This window comes from Capra hircus, chromosome 7 (genome assembly GCF_001704415.2).
Source record: "Capra hircus breed San Clemente chromosome 7, ASM170441v1, whole genome shotgun sequence".
In the NCBI taxonomy this organism is placed as follows: Eukaryota; Metazoa; Chordata; class Mammalia; order Artiodactyla; family Bovidae; genus Capra; species Capra hircus.
Genome location: NC_030814.1, coordinates 71,284,610 through 71,305,438, shown reverse-complemented (window position 1 = coordinate 71,305,438; position 20,829 = coordinate 71,284,610). Strand labels below are relative to the sequence as shown.

At 55.1% G+C, this 20,829-nt stretch overlaps 1 protein-coding gene across 7 annotated transcripts in view; it reads right to left on the bottom strand.

The window, feature by feature from the left end:
• COL23A1 (collagen type XXIII alpha 1 chain) overlaps positions 340 to 20,829 on the bottom strand; it is a 386,992-nt gene continuing 366,502 nt past the window's right edge. For 2 of the 7 annotated variants that reach the window (XM_018050565.1, XM_018050567.1), the window contains 20 exons: positions 19,181 to 19,297; positions 18,142 to 18,177; positions 17,726 to 17,752; positions 16,055 to 16,108; positions 15,055 to 15,099; positions 13,589 to 13,666; positions 11,490 to 11,543; positions 10,843 to 10,887; positions 9,914 to 10,003; positions 9,085 to 9,147; positions 8,735 to 8,791; positions 8,442 to 8,468; positions 7,444 to 7,506; positions 7,307 to 7,360; positions 7,098 to 7,124; positions 4,252 to 4,314; positions 3,905 to 3,991; positions 2,908 to 2,985; positions 1,926 to 1,964; positions 340 to 1,485 (listed from right to left, as the gene is read on the bottom strand). In XM_018050565.1, the coding sequence (XP_017906054.1) occupies positions 1,483 to 1,485; positions 1,926 to 1,964; positions 2,908 to 2,985; positions 3,905 to 3,991; positions 4,252 to 4,314; positions 7,098 to 7,124; positions 7,307 to 7,360; positions 7,444 to 7,506; positions 8,442 to 8,468; positions 8,735 to 8,791; positions 9,085 to 9,147; positions 9,914 to 10,003; positions 10,843 to 10,887; positions 11,490 to 11,543; positions 13,589 to 13,666; positions 15,055 to 15,099; positions 16,055 to 16,108; positions 17,726 to 17,752; positions 18,142 to 18,177; positions 19,181 to 19,297 (1,107 nt within the window). In that variant the 3' untranslated portion in view covers positions 340 to 1,482. Of the gene's footprint in view, positions 1,486 to 1,925; positions 1,965 to 2,907; positions 2,986 to 3,894; positions 3,992 to 4,251; positions 4,315 to 7,097; positions 7,125 to 7,306; positions 7,361 to 7,443; positions 7,507 to 8,441; positions 8,469 to 8,734; positions 8,792 to 9,084; positions 9,148 to 9,913; positions 10,004 to 10,842; positions 10,888 to 11,489; positions 11,544 to 13,588; positions 13,667 to 15,054; positions 15,100 to 16,054; positions 16,109 to 17,725; positions 17,753 to 18,141; positions 18,178 to 19,180; positions 19,298 to 20,829 lie in introns of all 7 variants that reach the window. The other 5 variants (XM_018050566.1, XM_018050569.1, XM_018050570.1 and 2 more) reach the window with 5 other exon arrangements.

The following is a 20,829-nucleotide window of genomic DNA, read 5'->3' as shown; positions in this document are numbered from 1 at the left end:
CCAGGCCCTGGCAGTGAGTGTCAAGTCCTCACCACTGGACCACCAGGGAATTCCCAAGGATCATTGTTTTAAGGCAACAGATTTTGGGGTGATTTGTTATGCAGTAGTCATGGCTCATCAGATCAGAGAACACACAGGGGCTCAGTGACATGGGTGACTGGACAGAGGGCTCAGCTGGTATGTTAGCTGGGCTAGGCCTTGAGCCTGTGTTTTCCTAACTCCGAACCCCATCTATGCCTTGAGCCTGAAATACTTATTCTGGTTTCTGGAGGTGGCTCTGGCCCAGGGAGAGTTCTCTTATCCCTCCCCACACAGCAATGACCAAGCTGAAACCTCACCTAGGGATAGCCCTTGGGGCAGTCTGCAAGGACAGACATACCCAGACACACATTTGTGATTTATTACACACAACAATATCCATCTACACAGAGGGGGAGGCAAGTAGTTGGTCTGGAGCCGGTGGCTGGGGCCCCTTGTCAGAGGAGGGGAACCTCTTCTCAGAGCATCATTGGCTGAGGGCACAGGCCACCTACTCAGACAGGCGTGGAAGCAGCCCTGAGGCTCTTTTCATTTACATAGCTCACTCAGAGGACTCATTTTTGGCAGGCTGACCAGAGTTCCCCTGGGTGGGGAGACTTGGGGTCATCGAGGCCCAAACTCTGAGCTGGCAGTCCATCTTCTCAGGCTGGCAGTCCCATCACATCCCTCATGTGGTGGGTGTGGTGAAAAACAGGAAACAGCAGACTTTCCAGCCTGGGACCTCTGTGTTCGAGGATCAGAGGGCTCCCTGGTGCTAGGTCCACATGGTAGTGATCAAAGAGCCTGGCCTTTACTTCTGGCCAGAGGACACGTGTTCTCATAGCAGGCAGGCTGGTTCCTGAGGCCTACAGCACTCGATGGGAGCTCAGCCCACTTAGGTTGCTTCCCACAGCTCCAGCTATGAGTTCTGGGTGGAAGTCCTGTCCTGCCCTGGTGAACCCAGGGCCCAAGGGGGCCCAGAGTGGTGGGCAGCTGGCTGTGGCTGAGTGCAGAGGCCAGAGGGGCCAAGATCAGTTGTGTTTGCTGTTCATGCCACGAGCCTTTGTGGATGGCATGGCCCCGGGGCTCCAGAGCTTCAGAGGGCAAGCTCTTGCAGGGCAGCGGAACAGCCAGAGTCTCTGCTCTCAGGTGACCAAAAGCCCAACCTGGCCTCTCTGCAGCCTCTCCTGAGCCAGGCAATTTACTTTCATCTCCTTCCTGGGAAAGCCAAGCCCTGAGGGAGCCCTGCAAGTACACAGTGTCCCCAGGGGGCCTGTCCGCTTTCCTGCCAGCTTCACACACTGATTGTCCTGGGGCTGGGCTGGGCATACTCTCATATGTTAAAAGGCCACAAGTATTGGTGTTGCATCCCGTGAAAAAAGATCAATATATTACTGTTTTGTTTTTACAAAAGTTAAAAATGTCCACAAGGATCTATACAGGTTGTGAACTGCGTGCTCAGGATCACTAGAAAAGGAGGGAAAGATTGAAGGTGAGGAGGGAACTAGGGGGCCCCAGAAGCCCCGCCTCTGATCTGGGTATCCCTGTCCTGCTTATTTCCTTGGGAAGAGGTATGGCCCCCCGATCCTTGCATCCCAACCGCCTGAATTCCACCCCCTCTTGGGGTCGGGGAGGGACAGTATGAACAAAGTCTCAGGGGCTGATGGCTTTGCCCTGGCTGGGCCAGGGCTTGAGTGAGCCCTGTATGACCAAGAGGGTGGTTTGCTCACAACCAGGATCACAGCCCTGGGTCTTGGGCCACACGATGGGAGAGTCAAATCTCGGGTCATTTGGGGAGACCTGGCTGTTCCATCACGATGTAGGGAGCAGCAGGCACTCAGCCCCAGGGTTCCCTTGGCTTTCTGACTCCTCCTAGCCTGCCCTGGAGACCCTTCCCTGAAAGTTACCTTATGCCAGCAGCCAGGCACAGGCAGTCCATCGGGGCCCTGGAAAGGAAGAAGGTTTCAGTGACAAGGAGGCAGGGCTGGTCAGCAGCTCCCTGTGCTCCGCACACTCCTGCCCCAGGAGGAGCTAGCTGCAGCCCAGGGAGCTGCCACCTGAGGCCACTGGACCCCACTGAGGCAGGGCCTGAATGCCTGCCCTGTCCACCTGGGTAGTCAGGTCATAGGACATGACAGCCCCCCTCGGTGCTTGTTCTAAGCATGCCCCATGGGCTTTGCTGGGACATGAGTAGCTGTGGGTGGAACCAGGACACCACGGAGTATAGAGCATCGTGCTAGACATCCCCAGGCCAGGAGCAGGCCTGGCCCTGGTCCCACCAAGCACCTGTGTGTCTTTCTGTCTGGCAGCTGTGATGGAGGTTCTGGTAGCTCACCCTGTGGTCCTGAGAGCTTTCAGACATGTGTCCAAGAATATTTGAAGGACAGTCCAGGAAATGGGATTCCCTTTTGGCCTGTCCTGGTTCCTGTGTTTGGATCTGAGTAGCAGACAGGATGGGCTGAGGTCAGGGTGGACACTGGGCCAGGGTGGGGAGGTGTGTGTGTGTGTGTGTGTGTGTGGGGAGGTTGGAGTGTGGATAGTCTGGAGCCATCAGACACAAGCAGGGAGGTGAGTTTCCTCAGCGGCCTGGAGGTGGGGAGCTAGTGATGGACCAAGGCTGACCCGTCAGTCAGCCTAGTGTCCCTGGTGGACGCCACAGGGGACGACACTCCACTCTGTTCTGAAGCACACAGGCAGACCATGGACATGGGGGAGCACGCCCCCCACCCCCCAGCACTCACATGCACCCCTGGGGGCTGAGGCTGGGACCCAAGGGGAAGTGGGGAGGAGGGACAGAATGGAAAGGAAGGCAGGGGAGGGCAGTGGGCACAGGCAGCGCAGAATGCTCAGCACAGCAGAGCACAGCACACAGCAGGCCAGGCTGCATACCGCAGGGCAGGGTCCACCGGCCCTGGCCAGGCCCCTGGAACCTGGCGCCCCTCGCCTGCCTCTGCATCTAAGATTCTCCTGTTTCAGAGACAAAGGCTTAATGACTTGGAGGGAAGTCTTGACCCAGGGCCTGGGGCTTGGGGCCGGGCCACCCTGTCTCCCTGCTGACCCTGGTCCTTGCCTCCCCCCTGCTCTTCCTGTTTTTTCCCATTGCCTTCTCCAAGCCATCTGGAGGTAGAGATTAGAACCCCTGTTGCATGGATAAAGAGACTAAGGAACAGAGGGCTAAATGATCCATTTGAGGTCAGAAGATTGGACTTTGGGGATCCCTGGCCCTGCCCCTCTGGAAGGGGATACACAACATGGCTTCTCCCCCACCACAACCCCAGCAGAGATGGGGGGATGTGAGTAACTGCTGAGTTTCAATATGGAAACTCAGTTGTTTTTCCTGTCTTTTCTGAGTTCCACTGGAAGAGTTTGACATGTGAACCTTCCCTGCCTTCTAGAAGGAGAGGACCGGACTTTGGTTATTTCAGGTATCAGGTCTGGTGGTCCATAAGAAGCTGTGGTAAAAAAGCAGGAAAGGAGAAAGGCTGTGAGGAGAAAGGGCTTTGGGACACGTGGAGGAGATGCAAGGGGTGAATGTGCAGCTACCCAGACCAGCAAAAGCCTCCTCTGGGACAGGACAGACCCTCAGAGAGGTAAGGGTGGGTCCATCTCCCTTTAGGTCCAAGGAAGCTGAGTAAAGAGGAACAGTGATCTGGCAGACTCCATCCCTGACCAGGCTCCCATCTTCTAGACGGAGTGGGTCCCTGGGCCTTGCCCAGGGAGGGGTTACGACCAGGGTGAGAGGAGCTTTCGTGATGGTAGCGATTAGAGGGCAGCCCAGCAGTGTGGACACCCCAGGGCAGGGCACACAGGGCCTCTGGGACTTGCAACTGAGCTCCGAGGACTGCAAAGACCTGGGTTGGGGCTCCCATGTCTCACCAACACGTACCACAGGACACGGCTGGTCCAGGCCTGGGGGTCCCGGCTCGCCCTTCTGGCCTTTCATTCCTTTCCGACCCGGGACACCGCGATCCCCCTGGGCAAGAAGGAAGAAGGGGTGTGATGGTGGCTGCCAGGCCCAGGGCGCCTCCAATGTCCCTCAGAGAGATGGGCCTGGGGCCGGCAGCCCCCTGCCCTGCTGCCCACAGACCAGCCTCTGCAGCCTTCCTCCCCCCACCTACCCCGCCTTCTCTCTGCTTGCTTCCTGCCTCCCATGTCCTTTCCTCTCCACCTGCTCCCTCCTTCTCTTTGCTTGCCTCCCTCCTTCTCTCCTCCTGTCCCTCACTTTCTCTCTACCTTTCCCACCTTCTCTCCACGCTCGCTCCGGTCTCCTTTTTCTCCTCGAGGTCCAGGGAAACCCTGTGAAAAAGATTAAAGGTTAAACCTGACGAAGTTTGAGGTGTGCTCTGGTTATCTCTTCATCTCTCTACCTCTCCCACCCACCTCTGCTCCTTCCCTCCGCACATATCCATGTTACAAGCTGGACCATCCCTGGCTCCTAGGGGACACAGATGCTGGGTATGAGGATGATGCAGAGAAAAGTCTGCATTCAGGACACCGGCACGGCTTCCTCCAAAGTAGAATACCACTGCTGTTTCTGGGTGGAAGCCTTCAGGCAGAACTGCTAGCAAAGAGCTTTGTCTTATGTCAAGTCAGGTGCAGCAGACACTGGCCCAGGCTTGGCTGGGGGATGAGACACAGGAAACCCATGGAAGTTTATATCACCATCTTCAGCAGACCAAGAAATGGTGCTCTCTGTTCTCTGTGCTTATGCACCCACCTGCCCATCCATCCATTCGTTCATCTGCCCATCTTCCCAGTCAACATTTCTAAGCATCCACTAGGAATTGGGCTTTGGGATGAATGCTGAGGGCAGAAAGCCAGATTTGGTGAATTCCCTCTTAGGTGGCACTAGTGGTAAAGAACCTCTTGCTAATGCAAGAGACATAAGAGACATGGGTTCGATCCCTGGGTTGGGAAGATCCCCTGGAGAAGGGCATGGCAACCTATTCCAGTATTCTTGCCTAGAGAATCCCATGGACAGAGGAGCCTGGTGAGCTATAGTCCCTGGGGTTGCAAATAGTCAGACACGACTGAAGTGACTTAGCAAGTACACTCTTATATTTATTATGCTGTTTATTTTCTGTATCTTCTGATGTACTGATATCATCAAAATCTTGCTGGCTGGGGAGAGGCTGCCTCTCCTAGAGGTAGCCAACCCTTAGATATAGCAAAGAGCTAGGCAGGGAGCATGCCTTTCAGATGTAAACCAACCAATCCTGGACCAACCTCCTCTATCTAACTCACACACCAAGTCAATATTTTCCCTGCCCCAAATCATCCCAGGGCCAGGTAGCAGGCAACCAGAGACCACCCTTAGAGCCCAAAGCCTGCCAGGATTATTCAAACTGGCCAGTCCTAAACTGTTGACCCTGCTCTGCCTTGCTTTCCCCAGAGAAATGCCAGTAAAATCCCTGCCCTAGGTTTCTCCCCGACTCCTTTCTGCCTGCCAACCAAACCTGCTGCGTCTCCATGTGGTCCCATGTGGGTCATGCCCTTTCCTTGAGAACTGTAAGTAATAAGCTCTTCTTTCAAAGGCACTTGACCTGTGTTGTCACTAAGTCACTTCCATAAGTTAGAACCCCACAGGTACAAAGCTACAGAGTCTAACATGACAGGCAGTGGGGTGCGAAAGATGATGATCAGTACTCATAGTGATAGAGATCTGAACGAGACACCACGGGTGCCAGGAAGAGGGGCTCTTCTGTCCAGGTGTGAGGTCAGGAAAGGCTTCCAGGCAGACTCCCCATTTCAGCTGGGCCTGTTGGAGTGGGTTGACTTTATACTTTGGCCTCGCCATGTGGCATGTGAGATCTTAGTTCCCTGACCAGGGATCAGGATCAAACCCCTGCCCCCTGATTAAAGTATGCAGTCTTAACCACTGGACCACAGTGGCCACAGTATTGGGGGCATACAGTCCCTTTTGCTCCACCACCACTACCTCTCTGGGTCCACAGCCTGAGCTGGATTCAGCAGTGTCTTCTTCTCCTGGAACATCAATGGAACCCTCCAGTCAGAAACTCAGCCTAGAGTTCTTCCTCTTCCTGCCTGTAGGGTGACACTTTCTCCCTAAAGTTTAAGGTAGGCATCAGAGTCCCTGCAGCCCTACCTGCATCTGGTCACCATTTCCCTTGCAATAGCCATCTGGTTTTCCTGGGAGCCACTCTCCCTTCTCACAATTCACCAACTCCACCCCCAGCTCCAGGATGGAGCATTATGAGCAGGTCTGGCCAGTTAGGGAACTGCATTCTTATGGCTGAGTGACATTTCAGCATTGGCCCAGCTGGGGCCGATGAGAGTTGATGAGACTTTTCCCCAAAGAGTAGAGAGTGAGGCAAATGCCTTTCTCCAGGATTTGGACTTAGAGGGATGCAAGTTTGGAGTTCTTGGCTCCATCTCATCACTGTGTGGAAACTGGAATGATTCAAGAGGAAGAAGAGACAAGAGAGGGTGACAGGTTGGGTTGTGTTGACATACTTGAGCCCTGGATCTATGTGTCACACATATGGATTTTTCAGTTATGAGTCAGTTTAAACCAGTTTAACTTGTGTTTCCCATCTCTTGCAACCAAAAGATACCTGATCCAATCAATGGATTAATACTTCTCCTCTCCTTCCTGCAGTACTGCCATAGCTGAAGCCTTATTATCTCTCACCAGGATATTGCAACATGCTCCTCATTGCTCTTCCTACCTCCCTACTCCAATGGATCCACTCTCCATCCTCGATCATCCTCCATCCGTCATCTGTCCAGCTATCATCCATCCATCCAGCATCCATCATTCGCTTATATCCATCACTCATTTACATACCATCCACCCATCCTTCCTGTACCCATCCCTCCACCCACCCATCCTCCATACTCTATCCATCATCCACCATCCACTCAACTGCCCATCTATCATCAAGAAAGCACCTACTCTTGGCTATGTGTTGGATTTGCACTGTGGACAGAGGTGGAACCAGCCAGTTGTGGTCCTAGCCATGGGGAATGGGGACACATCCAGGCCATCCAGAGGGCAGCATGAGGGCAAAAGTTACAAATGGGAGAGAGCCAGCCACAGTGGATGGTGAGCTACTTACATCTAGTCCTGGCTCCCCGGGTCTGCCCTGAGAAGAGACAAAGAGGAGATGTGAGGAGGCTGAGAAGGAGGCGTTGGGAACACAATTCACAGCCCTGTGAATTGTCCACAGAACCTGGACTCTGGCCCCAGAGACCAGTGAAGTGCAGGGTTTGAGCCCCCAGGACTGAGTGATGCCATAATTGGGGGACATTAAAGGAAGGTAGTTACCTTCTCTCCTTTGGTTCCTGGCAGCCCAATAAGGCCTGGTGGGCCAGCTGGCCCCTGGATGGAAAAGGAATGATCAAGAGTCATGACAATTACAGAAATTAGTCCCTCTAAGGACGAACAAGGCTCATGACACTCACAGGCAGGCCGCTGGGTCCTCTCTCACCCGACGAGCCCTTCTCTCCCTTTGCTCCATCCAAGCCCTGGAAGCAAAGGGGAGGTACCAGTTAAGGGGGTCAGACAGATGGCAGAGCAGGAAAGCCTGGGGCCTGACCGGGAACCGAGGTATGCGGGGCAGAGGGACAGACTCCAGGCTCTGACAGGCCCAGCCCTGACTTCCTTCTTGTGCAAATATCAGGATGTAGGTGTGCATGCTTTATCCTTTCTTACACATGGGCTTTTCCAGTAATCCTGGAAGGTGGGTTAGAGTCACACCCATTTCACAGATGAGGAAACAGAGGTACAGAGAGGGGTAGGGACAGGCCCACTTGCACAGCCAGGAAGTGGCAGGGCTGAGCAACCACTGGGTTTCTGAGTCCCCGTCTCGGACCTCATCCCTGACAGCAGCTGCTTATCCTAAACACGATCTGGGGAGGCCTTGGAATAAAACAGAACCAGAAGCAGCACATCTGCTCAAGCTACATGCTCGGCCCCACACAGCTCCGGATTCCAAGACTCTGAGGCCCCGCTTGGCCCCTGAGCTGGGGATGCGGAGATGTGGTCTCCCCCAGGGTAAACGAGGGAGATGCAGTGAGGCCAGCTGGCCTCCCTGGGTGAGGGGACACGGGCAGACCACACTCAGTTTTAATTGGAGAGCAGAGGACATGATGTTATGTAATATACACCAAAGCCAGGACTTTGTATCCAGGTTGTAGACAGTTGAGAGACAGATGTGTGCTTGAGGGGTGAAGAGGGGAGGGGGCAAGGAACGGAGAGGCTGATTGTGGGCCCGGGAGCACCAGCTCTGAGGACACTGGCAGGGGCTTGGGAATGGCCAGGCCATGGGAAGACGCAGGGCTGGTCCAGGGCCGAGTGTGGGGCCCTCACTTTGCCTACAAGCAAGAATTTGGGGAACCAACCAGGCTGTGAGCCTACAGCAAGTAGGGGTCGGGGTTCCCATCCATGCTTCAGAACTCACCTTGGGACCCTGCATCCCCTGAAGGCCCTGGAGGAGGAGGAGAAAGCCCCAGATTAGGAAGGCCATGAGGCTGGGTCCAGACCTCCCAGCCAGGCCCTCTTGCAGCGGCCGCAAAGGCTTCCAGGCCACTCCCTGGCCCTGCGGCTCTGAACTCTGTGGCCTCCCAAGCCCAGACCTGGGCTCTGCTCGGCTTGCGTGATGTGTCTCCTCCCCGCTGGGCTACCCTGTTGTCCTCTGGGCCTAAGCCCGCCACCCTCTCCACATCCCAGCTGCTTCAAGCCAAACTTTCTTACCATGGGGCCTGGGGGACCAGGAGGGCCTGGGGGCCCTGGTTCTGCTATGATCTGGGCCTAGGAAGGGTCAGAGGTGGATTAGTTGCCCATTGCCCCACCACTGTTCACTTACCCATACCACCGCTCATCGGACATTGGAGGGGCACTCCCTGGGTGCTGGGTACTGTGCTCCACACTGCCCCCAAGAGGCACTGCTGGGTGGGAAGCCCAGTGCTGGCCTTTGGGTTCAAAGATGGGTCTGAGGCTCCCCCTCCTCCACTGCCCTGAGCTTGGTCAGGCCAGGTGGCCCTGTGTCCCAAAGCTCAGGGCCCCAGCCAGCCCCCAGCAGAGACTGTCAGCAGTGCCCTTACCAGGCTCTCCTGTAGCTTGTCAGATGCCGACTCTCCCTTCTCTCCTTTGGGGCCGTTGGCACCCTGCGGGACAGGATGGCCCTGAGCCCTTTCCGTCTATCACCAAAATTGCCACCCACGGGGCTCAGCACCTCCCCTTCCTTCCTCCGTCAAGCGGTGCAACTTCAATAGCTTTCCCTAAATCAGTGGGTATTCAGAGAGCATCTTAACAGCAGTATAAGTTGTTTCCTGTGGGGCAGCCAGGGGCTCTAGGAGCAAAGATCTGGGTTCAAATCCTGGCACCAGCTCTCTAGCCGCATGAACCTCGTGGATGGACAAGGGATGTGGCGTGGTGGCAGCTCTTCGCATCTGGCCACGCATGACAGAAGCAATGGTAAAGCGACGGTGACAGGGGGTCCCTATTCTCAGCCCTGCCCGTGCGTCCCTTTGTGGGAGGGGCAGGTTATCACTCCCATTTTAGAGCTGAGGAAACTGAGGCCCAGGGAGGTTAGGTCACGTGTGCTGGGTTCCAGAGTCAGTGAGATGGAGCAGGATGCAAACAGGCTATCAGAGCTCCCCGTCTAGTCATCTGCCATTAGGCGGGGCCTCCTTATTTTACCTTAAGGAGGCCTCTTGATGTAAGTGGTAGGTCTGTCTGTCGGGGAGGGAGTGGGGGCTCAGAGTCAGGGCATCCCAGCGCTTCCTTTCAAAGGCCCAGTGGGCTGGGGCTGAGACTGGGCTGAGACTAGGACCACAGAGTCCCAGCCCCTGGCAGCCACCGTGGGGGGCCCACATTTACCTTGGGACCCTCACATGGGCAAATAGCAGGGGGGCTTACCCAGCCACCTACCGGGAGGCCTGACAAGCCCATCTCTCCTGCTTCCCCTTTGGGTCCTGTTGGTCCGGCTTCTCCTGGGTCTCCTTTCTGTCCTTTGGGACCCTGAAAACCACAGAACAAGATACAGTAGGCACTTTCCCCCCCCTCCCCATGCAGAGCTTATTCTAAGCCAGGCCAGACCCTCCCTTCTTCCTTGTGGGTCCTCTGCTCCAGACCAAGTGATGAATGAAGAGAGCGGCCTGGCTGGCAACACAGAAGGGGCAGTCCCCACCTGTCTTACTGCAAGCAGAGCTGCAGGGTGGGGCAGGGGGCAGGGCAAGTGGGAATGAGTAGCTACTGAGGGGGTACAGATGGGGTCAGGGCCAACCCGCTGCTCACAACTCAGGAGCCAATGGTGAGAGCCCCCAACCCCATATACAACCAACCATCCCTCGGTCACCCAACCAGCTGCTGCGGTCCTTCATTCAGCTGATTGTATACCGTCCACTCTGTGTCGCACACTAGGGACCCAGTGCCGAAGGCACAGCCACGAGTGTTAAGTGACACCCATGGACACTGTCGTGTCCACACAGGACCATACACATGCGTGTATACTTACACTAACACTAATAACGACAGCGAGATGACTTTGCTATTACATGCCAGGCACTACTCTCGAGTGTGTTCCGCGTGCCGTTATTTAACCCTCAGCCTTTCACCATTTTCAGGAACTGAGGGACTGAGGAACCGAGGCTGCCAGAAAGCGAGTAGCTTGCCTGACGTCTATGGGCAGAACCGGGATTTGTACACAGGCTCCAGAGCAAATGTTCTGTTTTCTAGAACTGTATGCACGCGTGCAGACACACACACACACACACACACACACACACACACACACACACACACTCAGCCTGACACAGCATCAGGCACAGCATCACCAAGGAAATGAAAAGCCTAGGGACCTTCTCTCCGTCGATTCCAGGAGCACCAGGCAATCCGAGTTCGCCCTGGAAGGGAATAGACAGCAAGGTGGGGGTTATGGTGCCCCGGTCCCTGGCAGGGATTTGTGGCCAGGCTGCCCCTTCTGACCAGCACGTTGGCCCTGGGTTTGGTCCCTGAGGTTGGACCTTCGGGAAGAAGCTCACTGCGTGCCTAGCACAGTGCCAGGCACAAACTACCCCTCCTCCATTTCCTCAGCCCCTGTGGGCAGCTGCGGCCGTGGCTATGGTAGGTGGAAGCTGAGGGTCCACAGAGCCCAGGGATGATGGCTGGGACCAGATCCTGCCTGATTTTAAAGTCTTGGGCTCCTTCTCCTGAGCCAAGTGGGCAGGTGTGAACGATACACACAGGCCATAGAAACGGCTCTGTAATCTACAGGACTTTGTAACATCACGAGGGGCCCATTTATGGATTATATGTGTGAATGAGGCATTGCAGGGAGAAGCCAGGGCCAGGAAGAAGGCATCCTGCTTGGTTACGAAGGAGCAGTGCCAATTCCTCTGAGCCCTAGAGGCCAGGCCAAGGTGCTGGGAGAGAAGCAGAGGCAGAGAGGAGACCCTGGAGGCGGCCCTGGAGACAGAGACCCGGGGGACCACACGTCTGCACTGACCTTGGCTCCGGGGATCCCTGGTGGCCCTGGGGGCCCCTGTGGCCCAGGAGGACCCTGTGTGTGAAAGTCAAGGGGTCAGTGTTTAGGTAGGGCCTCCCCATCACTGCCCACCCACCTCTCCATCTTGAGGCCGTAGACCACCTAGTCAGGTCAGGCCTGTGTCTTGGGGGAGGCCTGGCAGATGGCACCAGGTATCGGGTAAGACAGCACAGTGTCTATCCCTCTGCCCTCAGGATACGTTTCATCACAACACACTTCTGTTCAATCCCATGACAGCTCTGCACTGCCTCTGGAAGCAAATGTAAAACCAACCCCTGCTGGCACTCAAAGCCAGCCCCAAACCGTTTCCCCGGCAGAGGCCCAGCACTGTGCTCTCTGCCTCTCCTGCGACCTCTGGTGCTGTCCGCTGCTCCCGGGCATCCCTTGGTTTTATGGGGAGGGGACAGTATATTGACTCCTGAGCTCCCATCCCTGCCCAGGCTTCCCTCAGGCCACCTGCCCCCCACCCCGGCTGTCACTCAGCCCCTAGTCCAGCAAGCCCCAGGCCTCTTCCCTTCACCTCCTCTCACCTAGCTGCCCCCTCCTTTTTAAAAATTGAGGCATAGTTGATATACAATATTATCTATGACATACAATATTATATAATATTATAATCACTATAATATAGTGCTTCAAATCACTGTCCAAGGTTATACCCATTCATAGTTATTGTAAAATATTGGTTATATTCCCTGTGTTGTTCAGTATACCCTCGTAGCTTATTTTATACATAACAGCTTGTATCTCTTCACCCCTTCCCCCATCATCCCTTCCCCCTTCCCTCTCCCCACTGGTCATCACTAGTTTGTTCTCCATATCTGTGCATCTGCTTTTTTTTGTTTGTTTGTTATGTTCACTAGTTTGTTGTATTTTTTTAGATTTCACATGTAAGTGATATCATATAGTATTTGTCTTTGTCTGGTTTATTTCGCTTAGCACAATAGTCTCCAAATCCATCCATACTGCTGCAAATGGCATTTTAACGGCTGAGTAGTATTCCACTGTGTGTGTGTGTGTGTGTGTGTGTGTGTGTGTGTGTGTGTGTGTATACACATCTTTATCCATTCATCTGTTGATGGACACTAAGGTTGCTTCCGTATCTTGCAACCTGCCCCTTCCTGTTGGTGCCTCCATTGAGATGCCCTGGTCTTACTCCTTCCTCCATTCCAGCCACCCTCCTCCAGATTCAGGCCCAGCACCTGCTTCTCTGGTGGCCTGTCTGCCTCCAGTGACCCCACCTTCCTCACCATTCCCCAGCTAGCCTGCCCCTCAGTATGTGTTTTTCGACTTTACCCCTCTGTGTCTGCCCAACGAATCCAGTCATCGTCCCCGCCTGGCATCCACAATCCACCTCCCCCCTTCTCTGCACCCACAGGGCTTCTCCTTGCAGCTTTGCAACCATGCACGGGCATAGCCCTGGGCCACGCCATGCCACACCACACCACACAGGCCTGGGGTGGGCACCGTTATCATCAGCTCGTGCTTCCCTGAGGCCTGTGGGAGACAACTGAAATCAAAGCTCAGGTGGGATTCGGTGCTGACACCCAGTCTTTGCGGACCACCTCTCCCCACCCCTGCTCCTCTCCAGGTACCTCTGAGCAGCTGGCCCCCAACCCTTCTCTCCAGCTGGTGATGGGTCCTGGGCTTGCCCGGCACTGGGACAAGGCTGAGGCCACTCAACTTCCGAGTCTCCTGGAGCAGGCCTTGCCACACTCTTCTTTCTCGCCCAGCGGTTATTAGAAGATCCAGCCTTCCAGCCTCTGGTTCCTAGAAAGGCCCCGAGAGGCCCTGCCTCTTGCTTCTGAATGCTGAGCTGCCCTTTTTGCCTCAGCCTCTGAGGAGCTCAGGGCCACATTGTCGCATTTACAGTGGCTCGCTCTCTCAGCATCGTGTGGGACTCCACACAGTACTGATTTCCATATTAGGTACCTGGTGAAGTTACCTAATATGTGTTAAGTCTCTGTGTTAAGCTACCCCCTGGTCCCTTGTGTAAACAAGTGTGCAAAGTGAGTGGATATTCCCTCAGGAAAGGAACGCCAGGGGTCCACCAGGAATGCTACCTTAAGGGCATCCAAGATTCTGCCATCGTAGTCAATTACCACTGTGTCTCCTTGTTCACCCTTGAGGCCTGGGGGACCCTGAGGCAGGAAGAAGAGGAAGAATTTCAGGGAAGAGCATGTTGGGCATTTGTTCCACCCTGAGAACCTAGTAACAGGGGCTGTACACAGGCCTGTGAACTGTGGGCCAGCTCTCTCAGCTGGACCCTGGGGGGCCCCCAGCATGGTATCTTCTCAAATTCTCTCAGGAACTGGCACCCTGGCTCACTGAGTGAGCATTCTGGGGGCCAGGCAGGGGCGGTTACACTAGGGAGAGGGGAGGCCTGGGGCCAACTGAGGAAAACACCTCCACCAGGTCTGGAGGTGGCTGTGATTCGCCTTCACTGAGGCTCGTCCTTGAGAGAAAATGGAGAGCCTGACTTTGATGCGAAGTTCTTCAGATTTTTAAATGTTGGCAAACAAAAACACCCAAACCCTCCAAAACACTGTGCAGGCCAACTACAGATCTGCCAGCTGGAGGCTGCCCTCGTACCTCAGTTTCTTAACCCCGGGGGGAGGCTGCACCCAGCAGGCGCTGACACTCCCATTCACTCCTGGTTCTGAGTCCACACCCACCCACGCACATGTCCACATGGATGTGTCTGCACACGCACTTGTCGACACAGGCACAGACGTGTGCTCTGCTGCTGGCCTCACCTTTCCCCTCGGAACCTCTCCCCACCTCTCGACTTTTCTCTGCTAGAGCAGCAGGGAGTGTGAGCACTTTGGTGAGGCTTGCGGCTGGCTGCACCGGAGGAGAGACCCGGCCAGGGCCTCGTTTGCCAGCTGTCTCCACGGTCATGGCCTTTATGGAACTGGAAGGTGTCCACTGAACTGCCACGCTCAGTGCTTAATCCAGTTCCCCGGCCATCCGCATGACCAGGCTGCCCGCTTAGACCTCTGTCTTGGAGGAGGGAGGCAGCCTGTGGGAGCATGGGGGGGGATGTGATTGCTTGAGATCACAGGGCCAAGAACAAGGTGTGCTGATAGGGGCTCATCACAAAAGATCTGGGACCAGTTGTGGTGTGCTCCAGCGACAGGGGTGAAGTATGAAGTGGGGCTGGGGGAAAGGCAAGGCATACGTCATGCAGGATAACGCCATCCGTGACATATTGAAGTCTATGTTGAATGTGCCAAGGAAAAGAGTTTAGGAGGGCAGACTCTTGCCTGGGGAGGAGGAGAAGAGGGAGGAGGATGGGACTCTCCTTTTCACATCCATAATTAAACATTTTACCCAAAGCATGTATTAAGAATTAAAAAGCAAAAAAAATAAAAAAAACCCAACCCACTAATGAAATATTAATATTAAAAAAAAGACTCCAAGTTCTTGGAGCCCCACTGCTCCTCTGGGATATCTGGGGGACAGGGGCTTCAGAAGGAATGAGGTCCCTGAATCTCATTGGTGTGGCTGGGGTCGGGGGACTGCTTACCCGCTGCCCCGTGGCTCCATCAGTGCCTGGGTGGCCGGGCTCCCCCTGTGGAGACACATAGCTGCAGCCAGGTGTGTGTGGCTGAAGCCAAAATTCCCCCGCCCTCTCCAGTGCCCTCTTCCCCAAACAGCACAGGGCCGAATGGATGTGATTGGCATCTCCCAAGTTGAGGGAGGAACTGTGGGACCTTCCTCTGACCCCTTGTTGTGTAGACAAGATGGACCACTGAGGCCCAGGGGCCCAAGGCTACACGGTGAAGGCCTTGTCACTACTTGAGACCACCTGCCACCTGACTCCAGGCCAGCCTCTGCCAAGGCCCAGACCCTTGGGCCAGGGACCAGCTTAAAAGGGTAAAGTAGAGGTGAAACCAGCCCGCCCCCCAGGATGAGCCTTCAGGAACCAGCAGCTCACATGATGTCACCTTGGGCCCCAGGGCTCTGTCTGTGCCATTCTCTACCTGCGGCCCCTTTGCTCCCTGACTGGCCCTGCAACAGAGGTGTCTGCTGTGGAGCTTCCAGGCTCTGCGGGCTTCCAGAGGAGGTCCTGAGCCTGAGCCCACCCTGGGGTGGGTGTGGTGAGTTCAGTACAGCCCCCAGGACTCAGGCCCCAGGCCCCCTTCTGGCTTGGTCTTAATCCATGGTTGGAGAAGCTCGGGGGCTCAGTCAGGTTAGAGGAAGCCTGGCCAGGATTTGGTTGTGTCTTAAGGGGATAGGGGCCAAGGAGCACAGCCGGTTCCTGGCTTGGGGGAAGGGCAGGGTGGGGCCACCTGAGATGGGAGCCAGAGGACTTGAGGGTGTAACGGGAGCCCAGTGGCCTGGGGGATTTGCCAGGCCTGTTGGTGAGTGCGACCCTGGCCTTCCTGCTGGCCTCCCTCTGGCCTGCCCTGGTAATCAGCCCGCGTGCCTGTGATGTAAAAGGGTTGGGTAGGCGCTTCACCAGGCAGGTGGGAACTGGGGAGATGGGAGGCAGGGGGAACACTGGAGGAGGGATGGGTACCTACCTTGGGCCCTGGGGGTCCAGAGAGCCCTGGTTGGCCTGGTATCCCATCATCCCCCTAAGGAAAGAACAGTGGAGGCTGCAGCCTTCAGACTTGGACACATTGGCTGGGTCCTCTGGCAGTCAGCTGGCCATCCCCTCTCTGTACTTCCTAGCACACCAGTCCACTCCTGATAGCAGCACTGATCACACTGGGTCAGGGCAGTGCTCCCTTCCCTCCTTGTCTCTCTAGGGCAGGGGTGGGGTAAGACCCACTTCTGTCCCCTGTCCCCACTAGCCCAGAACATAGCTCAGTAGGTGTGTGCAAAAGGACTGGATTGGCTGAAGGAGAGGTAATTCATTCCTTCTGTGAACAAACATCTCTGAGCACCCTCTGTAGGCCAGGCAGACAAGATCCCTGCTCAGTGGGTCAGAGGAGACCAAGGGCCAGGAAATATCCAGAAAAATTCACAGCCTCATGCTGGGTAGTGGATGTGCCCGGATGAGAATATAAAGGAATGGTGGGATAGAGAGGGACTCAGGGAGAGTGTGGGCTTCAGTAGGTAGCTGCGGATGGCCCTTCGGAGGAGGGCACAGCTTTGCTGAGACCTGTATGAGGAGGAGGAGGCCCGGCTATGGGAAACAATGGGGGAAGATCAATCTGGGTCAGTGGTTCCCAAACTGGAGGGCACGTTAGCACCACTGGGGGTTGCTTGAACAGAGCATGCCCACCTCTACTGTCTCTGACTCAGTGCCTTTGGGCCCCAAACACGTGGGTCTAACGAGACCCAATGATGCTGATAATATTGCTGGTCCAGGGATCACACTTTGAGAACCAATTTGACATGGGAACAAATGATCTGCCTGAGTAATTCTGTGTTTGGTGTATTTCTCTAAGAATGGGTGAATGAATGAATTAATTAATGTGATCCTGGCCTCTGAGACAGGTAAGAGCAGCCACCCACAGCGAGGACTTGGGTTTGGTCCCGCTGTGCCCAGCCCCTGCTTTTATCTCCAGCCACCTCCACAGCCACCCCCATCTTCTCCCCAGAAACACTGGGCTTACCCTGGTCAGAGCCACCTGGACACCAGCCTCCTCCTCCTCTGGTAGAAGTGGCTCTGATGACCTCCACCTGGCATAGCCCATAGACCCTGAGGTCCTCAGAGAGATTCGCATGGGTGATGGGGCTGATAGTCCTGGACTCCAGTCTGACCCTGACCTGGTCCTTCCCAAGCTGAGTGATCCTGGGCAAGTCACTGCTCATGGGGGCTATGATGCACCCAGTCTCAGAAGGAAGTTGCGAGATTAGAGGGAATGCATTGGAGGCCCTCAGCTCCCAGAAGATGCTCACTAAAGCTAGCTCCTTCCCCCCACTTTCTCTCCTGCCCAGTCCAGGGGCCCTGGTTCCTGCAGGGAGGACCATAGCCTGCCTTCCACCAGGGCAGGTGCTGCTTAAGGAAGAAAAGAGAGCTGACAAGCTAACGGGTTTTATTATTCAATCCTCACAGCCTGCTGTGAAGGTAAGGCAGGAAACGTCTATCATGATCTCATTTGACAGAGGAGTAAACTGAGGCCCAGAGAGGAGACGAAGTCTAACCCTGCTGCTTTGGCTTCAGTGGGGGAGGAGGAGGAAAAAGGGGTGGAGTGAAGGAGCCTTCTATGTCCAGGCCTGAGACAGGAGTGAGAGGCACTCACCTTGGGCCCTGGGGGTCCACTTGGGCCCTGGAACAAGAGAAGAAGGGGTGTTAGACATCATCCCAGAGGCTGCACCTGGGCTGTCTTCCTTAACATCCTTGTTTTATAAAGGGTGACATCAAGTCCCAGAGGGTGGCAGGGCTGTCTCTGGAACCCAGTTGAGCCACGTGTTCGTATCTTGGACAGAAATCTGTATTAGATCCCAAGCCGTGATGAGTGGACTGCAGGCTCCCTCCCAGGGGTGCGGGGTTGTGAGAATTTTGCTGCTTGCCCCCAGTGGTGGGGGGGGCAGGAGCCCAGGCAGGGACACTGGGCTGCACTCCCAGTCCCGCTGTGGGTGTGCAGGGGAGAGGAGCTGCCGGGACTCGAACCACGGTCCTGCCTGCCCAGGCCTCTGAAATGCCCTGGATACTGACCGTTGCACCATCTTGTCCAGCTTCTCCTTTGGGACCCTGAGGAGGCATAAGAGAAGAGCACTGAGGCGGGGTGGGGGGGCGGTGTCACAGCTGCCTGAGCCTGCATCTCCTGCCAGACCCTGGGCTGGGGCTGCATGTACGTCCTCTCATGCAAGTACATTTTTGTCCTCACCAAACCTCTGGAAAGTGGGTGTCACTGTCCTCACTTCACAGATGAGAAAGCTGAGGCTCAGGGAGTTATGTGCTCAGCACGACAGGGACTCGGTGAGCCAGTTGAGCAGTTGCCCTGATAGGGGACCCTGGAGGCAGTGTAGGGGGCATGCCAGCTCTGCCCTGGAGGAAGCACAGTCCAACCTGAGCCCCTGGGGGAGGACAGGGGACGGTGCAATGAGGTCTGACCCCGCTGTTTGGGTTAGGACTAAGGGGGCACAACAGTGGCCTCATACTAGGGAGAAAGAGAGAGAGAGAGATGGAGAGAAAAGAGACAGAGAGAGGGAGAAGAGGCTGGTAGAGAGCTGCAGAGACAGGGTCTCAGGGTCAGGACTGGGACTGAGATTATAACCAAGGTGAGAATCTATGTGTGGTTAGAGAGCGGGGTTAAGAGTTGGGTCAGAGTCTGTAGGTGTGAGTTGGGGTTTGGATAACAGTCTGAACTGAGGGTGTGGATTTGGATTTGGAAATGAATTTGGGGTCAGATTTAGGTTTGATTCCTGGGTCGGGAAGATCTCCCGGAGAAGGAAATGGCAACCCACTCCAGTATTCTTGGCTGGGAAATCCCATGGACAGAGGAGCCTGGCGGGCTACAGTCCATGGGGTCAGAAAGAATCTGACATGACTGAGTGACTAACACTTTCTCTTTCACTTGGGATCAAGGCCTGTGTTGGGGTCAAGGACCTGGTTTGTGTTAGATTAAGGTGCGATTGGAATAGGAGTCTGGGCTGGGGCAGGGGATAGGGTAGGGTGGGGGCTGGTTCTGGGATCCGGGTTGGGAGGTGTGGTAACCACGTCCCGCGTGGTCCAGCTCCACGTCCTCTCTTACCACTGGGCCTGGTGCTCCCCTGGGGCCATCTTTCCCGGTGTCGCCAGGAGGGCCCCGGGCCCCAGGGGGTCCTGGGGGCCCTGGAGGCCCAGCAGCTCCATCTTGCCCTGGATTTCCCTGAAAGAGATGGGGCCCAGCATGACTCCGAGGGTGGGTGGAGGGAGTTCTGGGCTCCAGAGAGTGAGAGAGAGAGAGGCCTCCTCAGAGGGGCGGCCAGATGTCTTCGCCTTCCCAGCGTGCGGCTGGCTTGGAGGAAAGGGGCTTGTTATTCGGCCTGCTGATACTTCTTGGTATACAAAGGGACAGGACAAGTCCCTTGGTATATAAAGGGACATGACCTACACCTCTGCATGAGGGGCCAGTAGGATCTCGTACCCTCCCCCGTAAGCATCATTGTTCCGTCTCAGTGCCTGAAGCCCAGCTACGGAGTTTAGGTGAGAGATGAGACATATTAAGTGTGGGACAAAGCACACGTGCCCAAAAAGCCCCCTTCCTTTTGGAAGGGAGGGGACTGTTTGCCTCCTGAAAGACCTTCCTGGTCACTCAGCTCCGGCTTTATTAAGTGCTAGAGGCACACTCTCGGGCATTGGTCCCAGAGAAACACTGAAAATATTGAAAATTAGAAACATGTCCACACGAAAACCCATACGTGAACATTCACAGCAGCTTTATTCACAATAGCTCCTCATGAGAAACAATCCAGATGTCCCTCAGTGGTGAATGGCTAACCAACTGGGGTGTGTCCATATCTCAGAACACTGCTCAGCAATGAATAAAAAGAAACAGAACACTGACTCACGCAACAGCCTGGATGCATCTCAAGAGATTTATGCGGAGCGAAAAAAGCCAGTCTCAAGATGGCTACTAGATGGCTGAGCTACACGAGATTCTCGGAATGCAAATTTGTGGAGATGGAGCACCGATCAGCGGCTGCCAGGGGTTAGGGATGGGGGCTGGAAGGGAGATAACTACAGCTATAGAGCAGGAGGGCTTTTTGTGTGGTGGTTGCACAAATCTCAAGAGTGATAAGACTGCATAGAAATACACAGATGCACAAATAAGTAAAATGGGTTAAACTGGAATAAGGTTGGTGTATTATATCAATGTCAGTTTCCTGGTTGTGGTTGTACTATAGCGATGTAAGATGTCACCATTGAGGGAAACTGGATGATGGGTACATGAGGTGTTATTTATTACAACTGCATGTGAATCTATAATTATCTTAAAAAAAACAAAAAGCGACAAAGGGCCACACCGTCTCTGTCTTGCAGCACCCAGTCTCTGACTCTTGGCTGTGTTAGTAATGGGTTAGACCTCAGGCAGCCAGAGCCCTCACCTTGCGGCATGTCCCCACAAGGGGGAGAGACTGCAGAGCCCCTGGCACTTCCTGCTGCTCTCGGGGGTACCTGCCCAGTACTGGCTTAGGGCACAGCCAGGGGGCATCCCTGGCTCACAGCAACTCCCAACCCACCTGTTGCCAAGAAAGGAAGAAGGCTTTTATAGATGGGCCCCTGCTGCATGCCCAGCGCTGAGGGGTGAGGTTGTCTCACCCGACCCTGTGACCTCCTGGCCAGGGCACTGCTACTTTTTTAACAGATGAAGAAGCCAGGGGTTAGAGAGTGTGACAATTTACCCAGGGTTACAGGGTA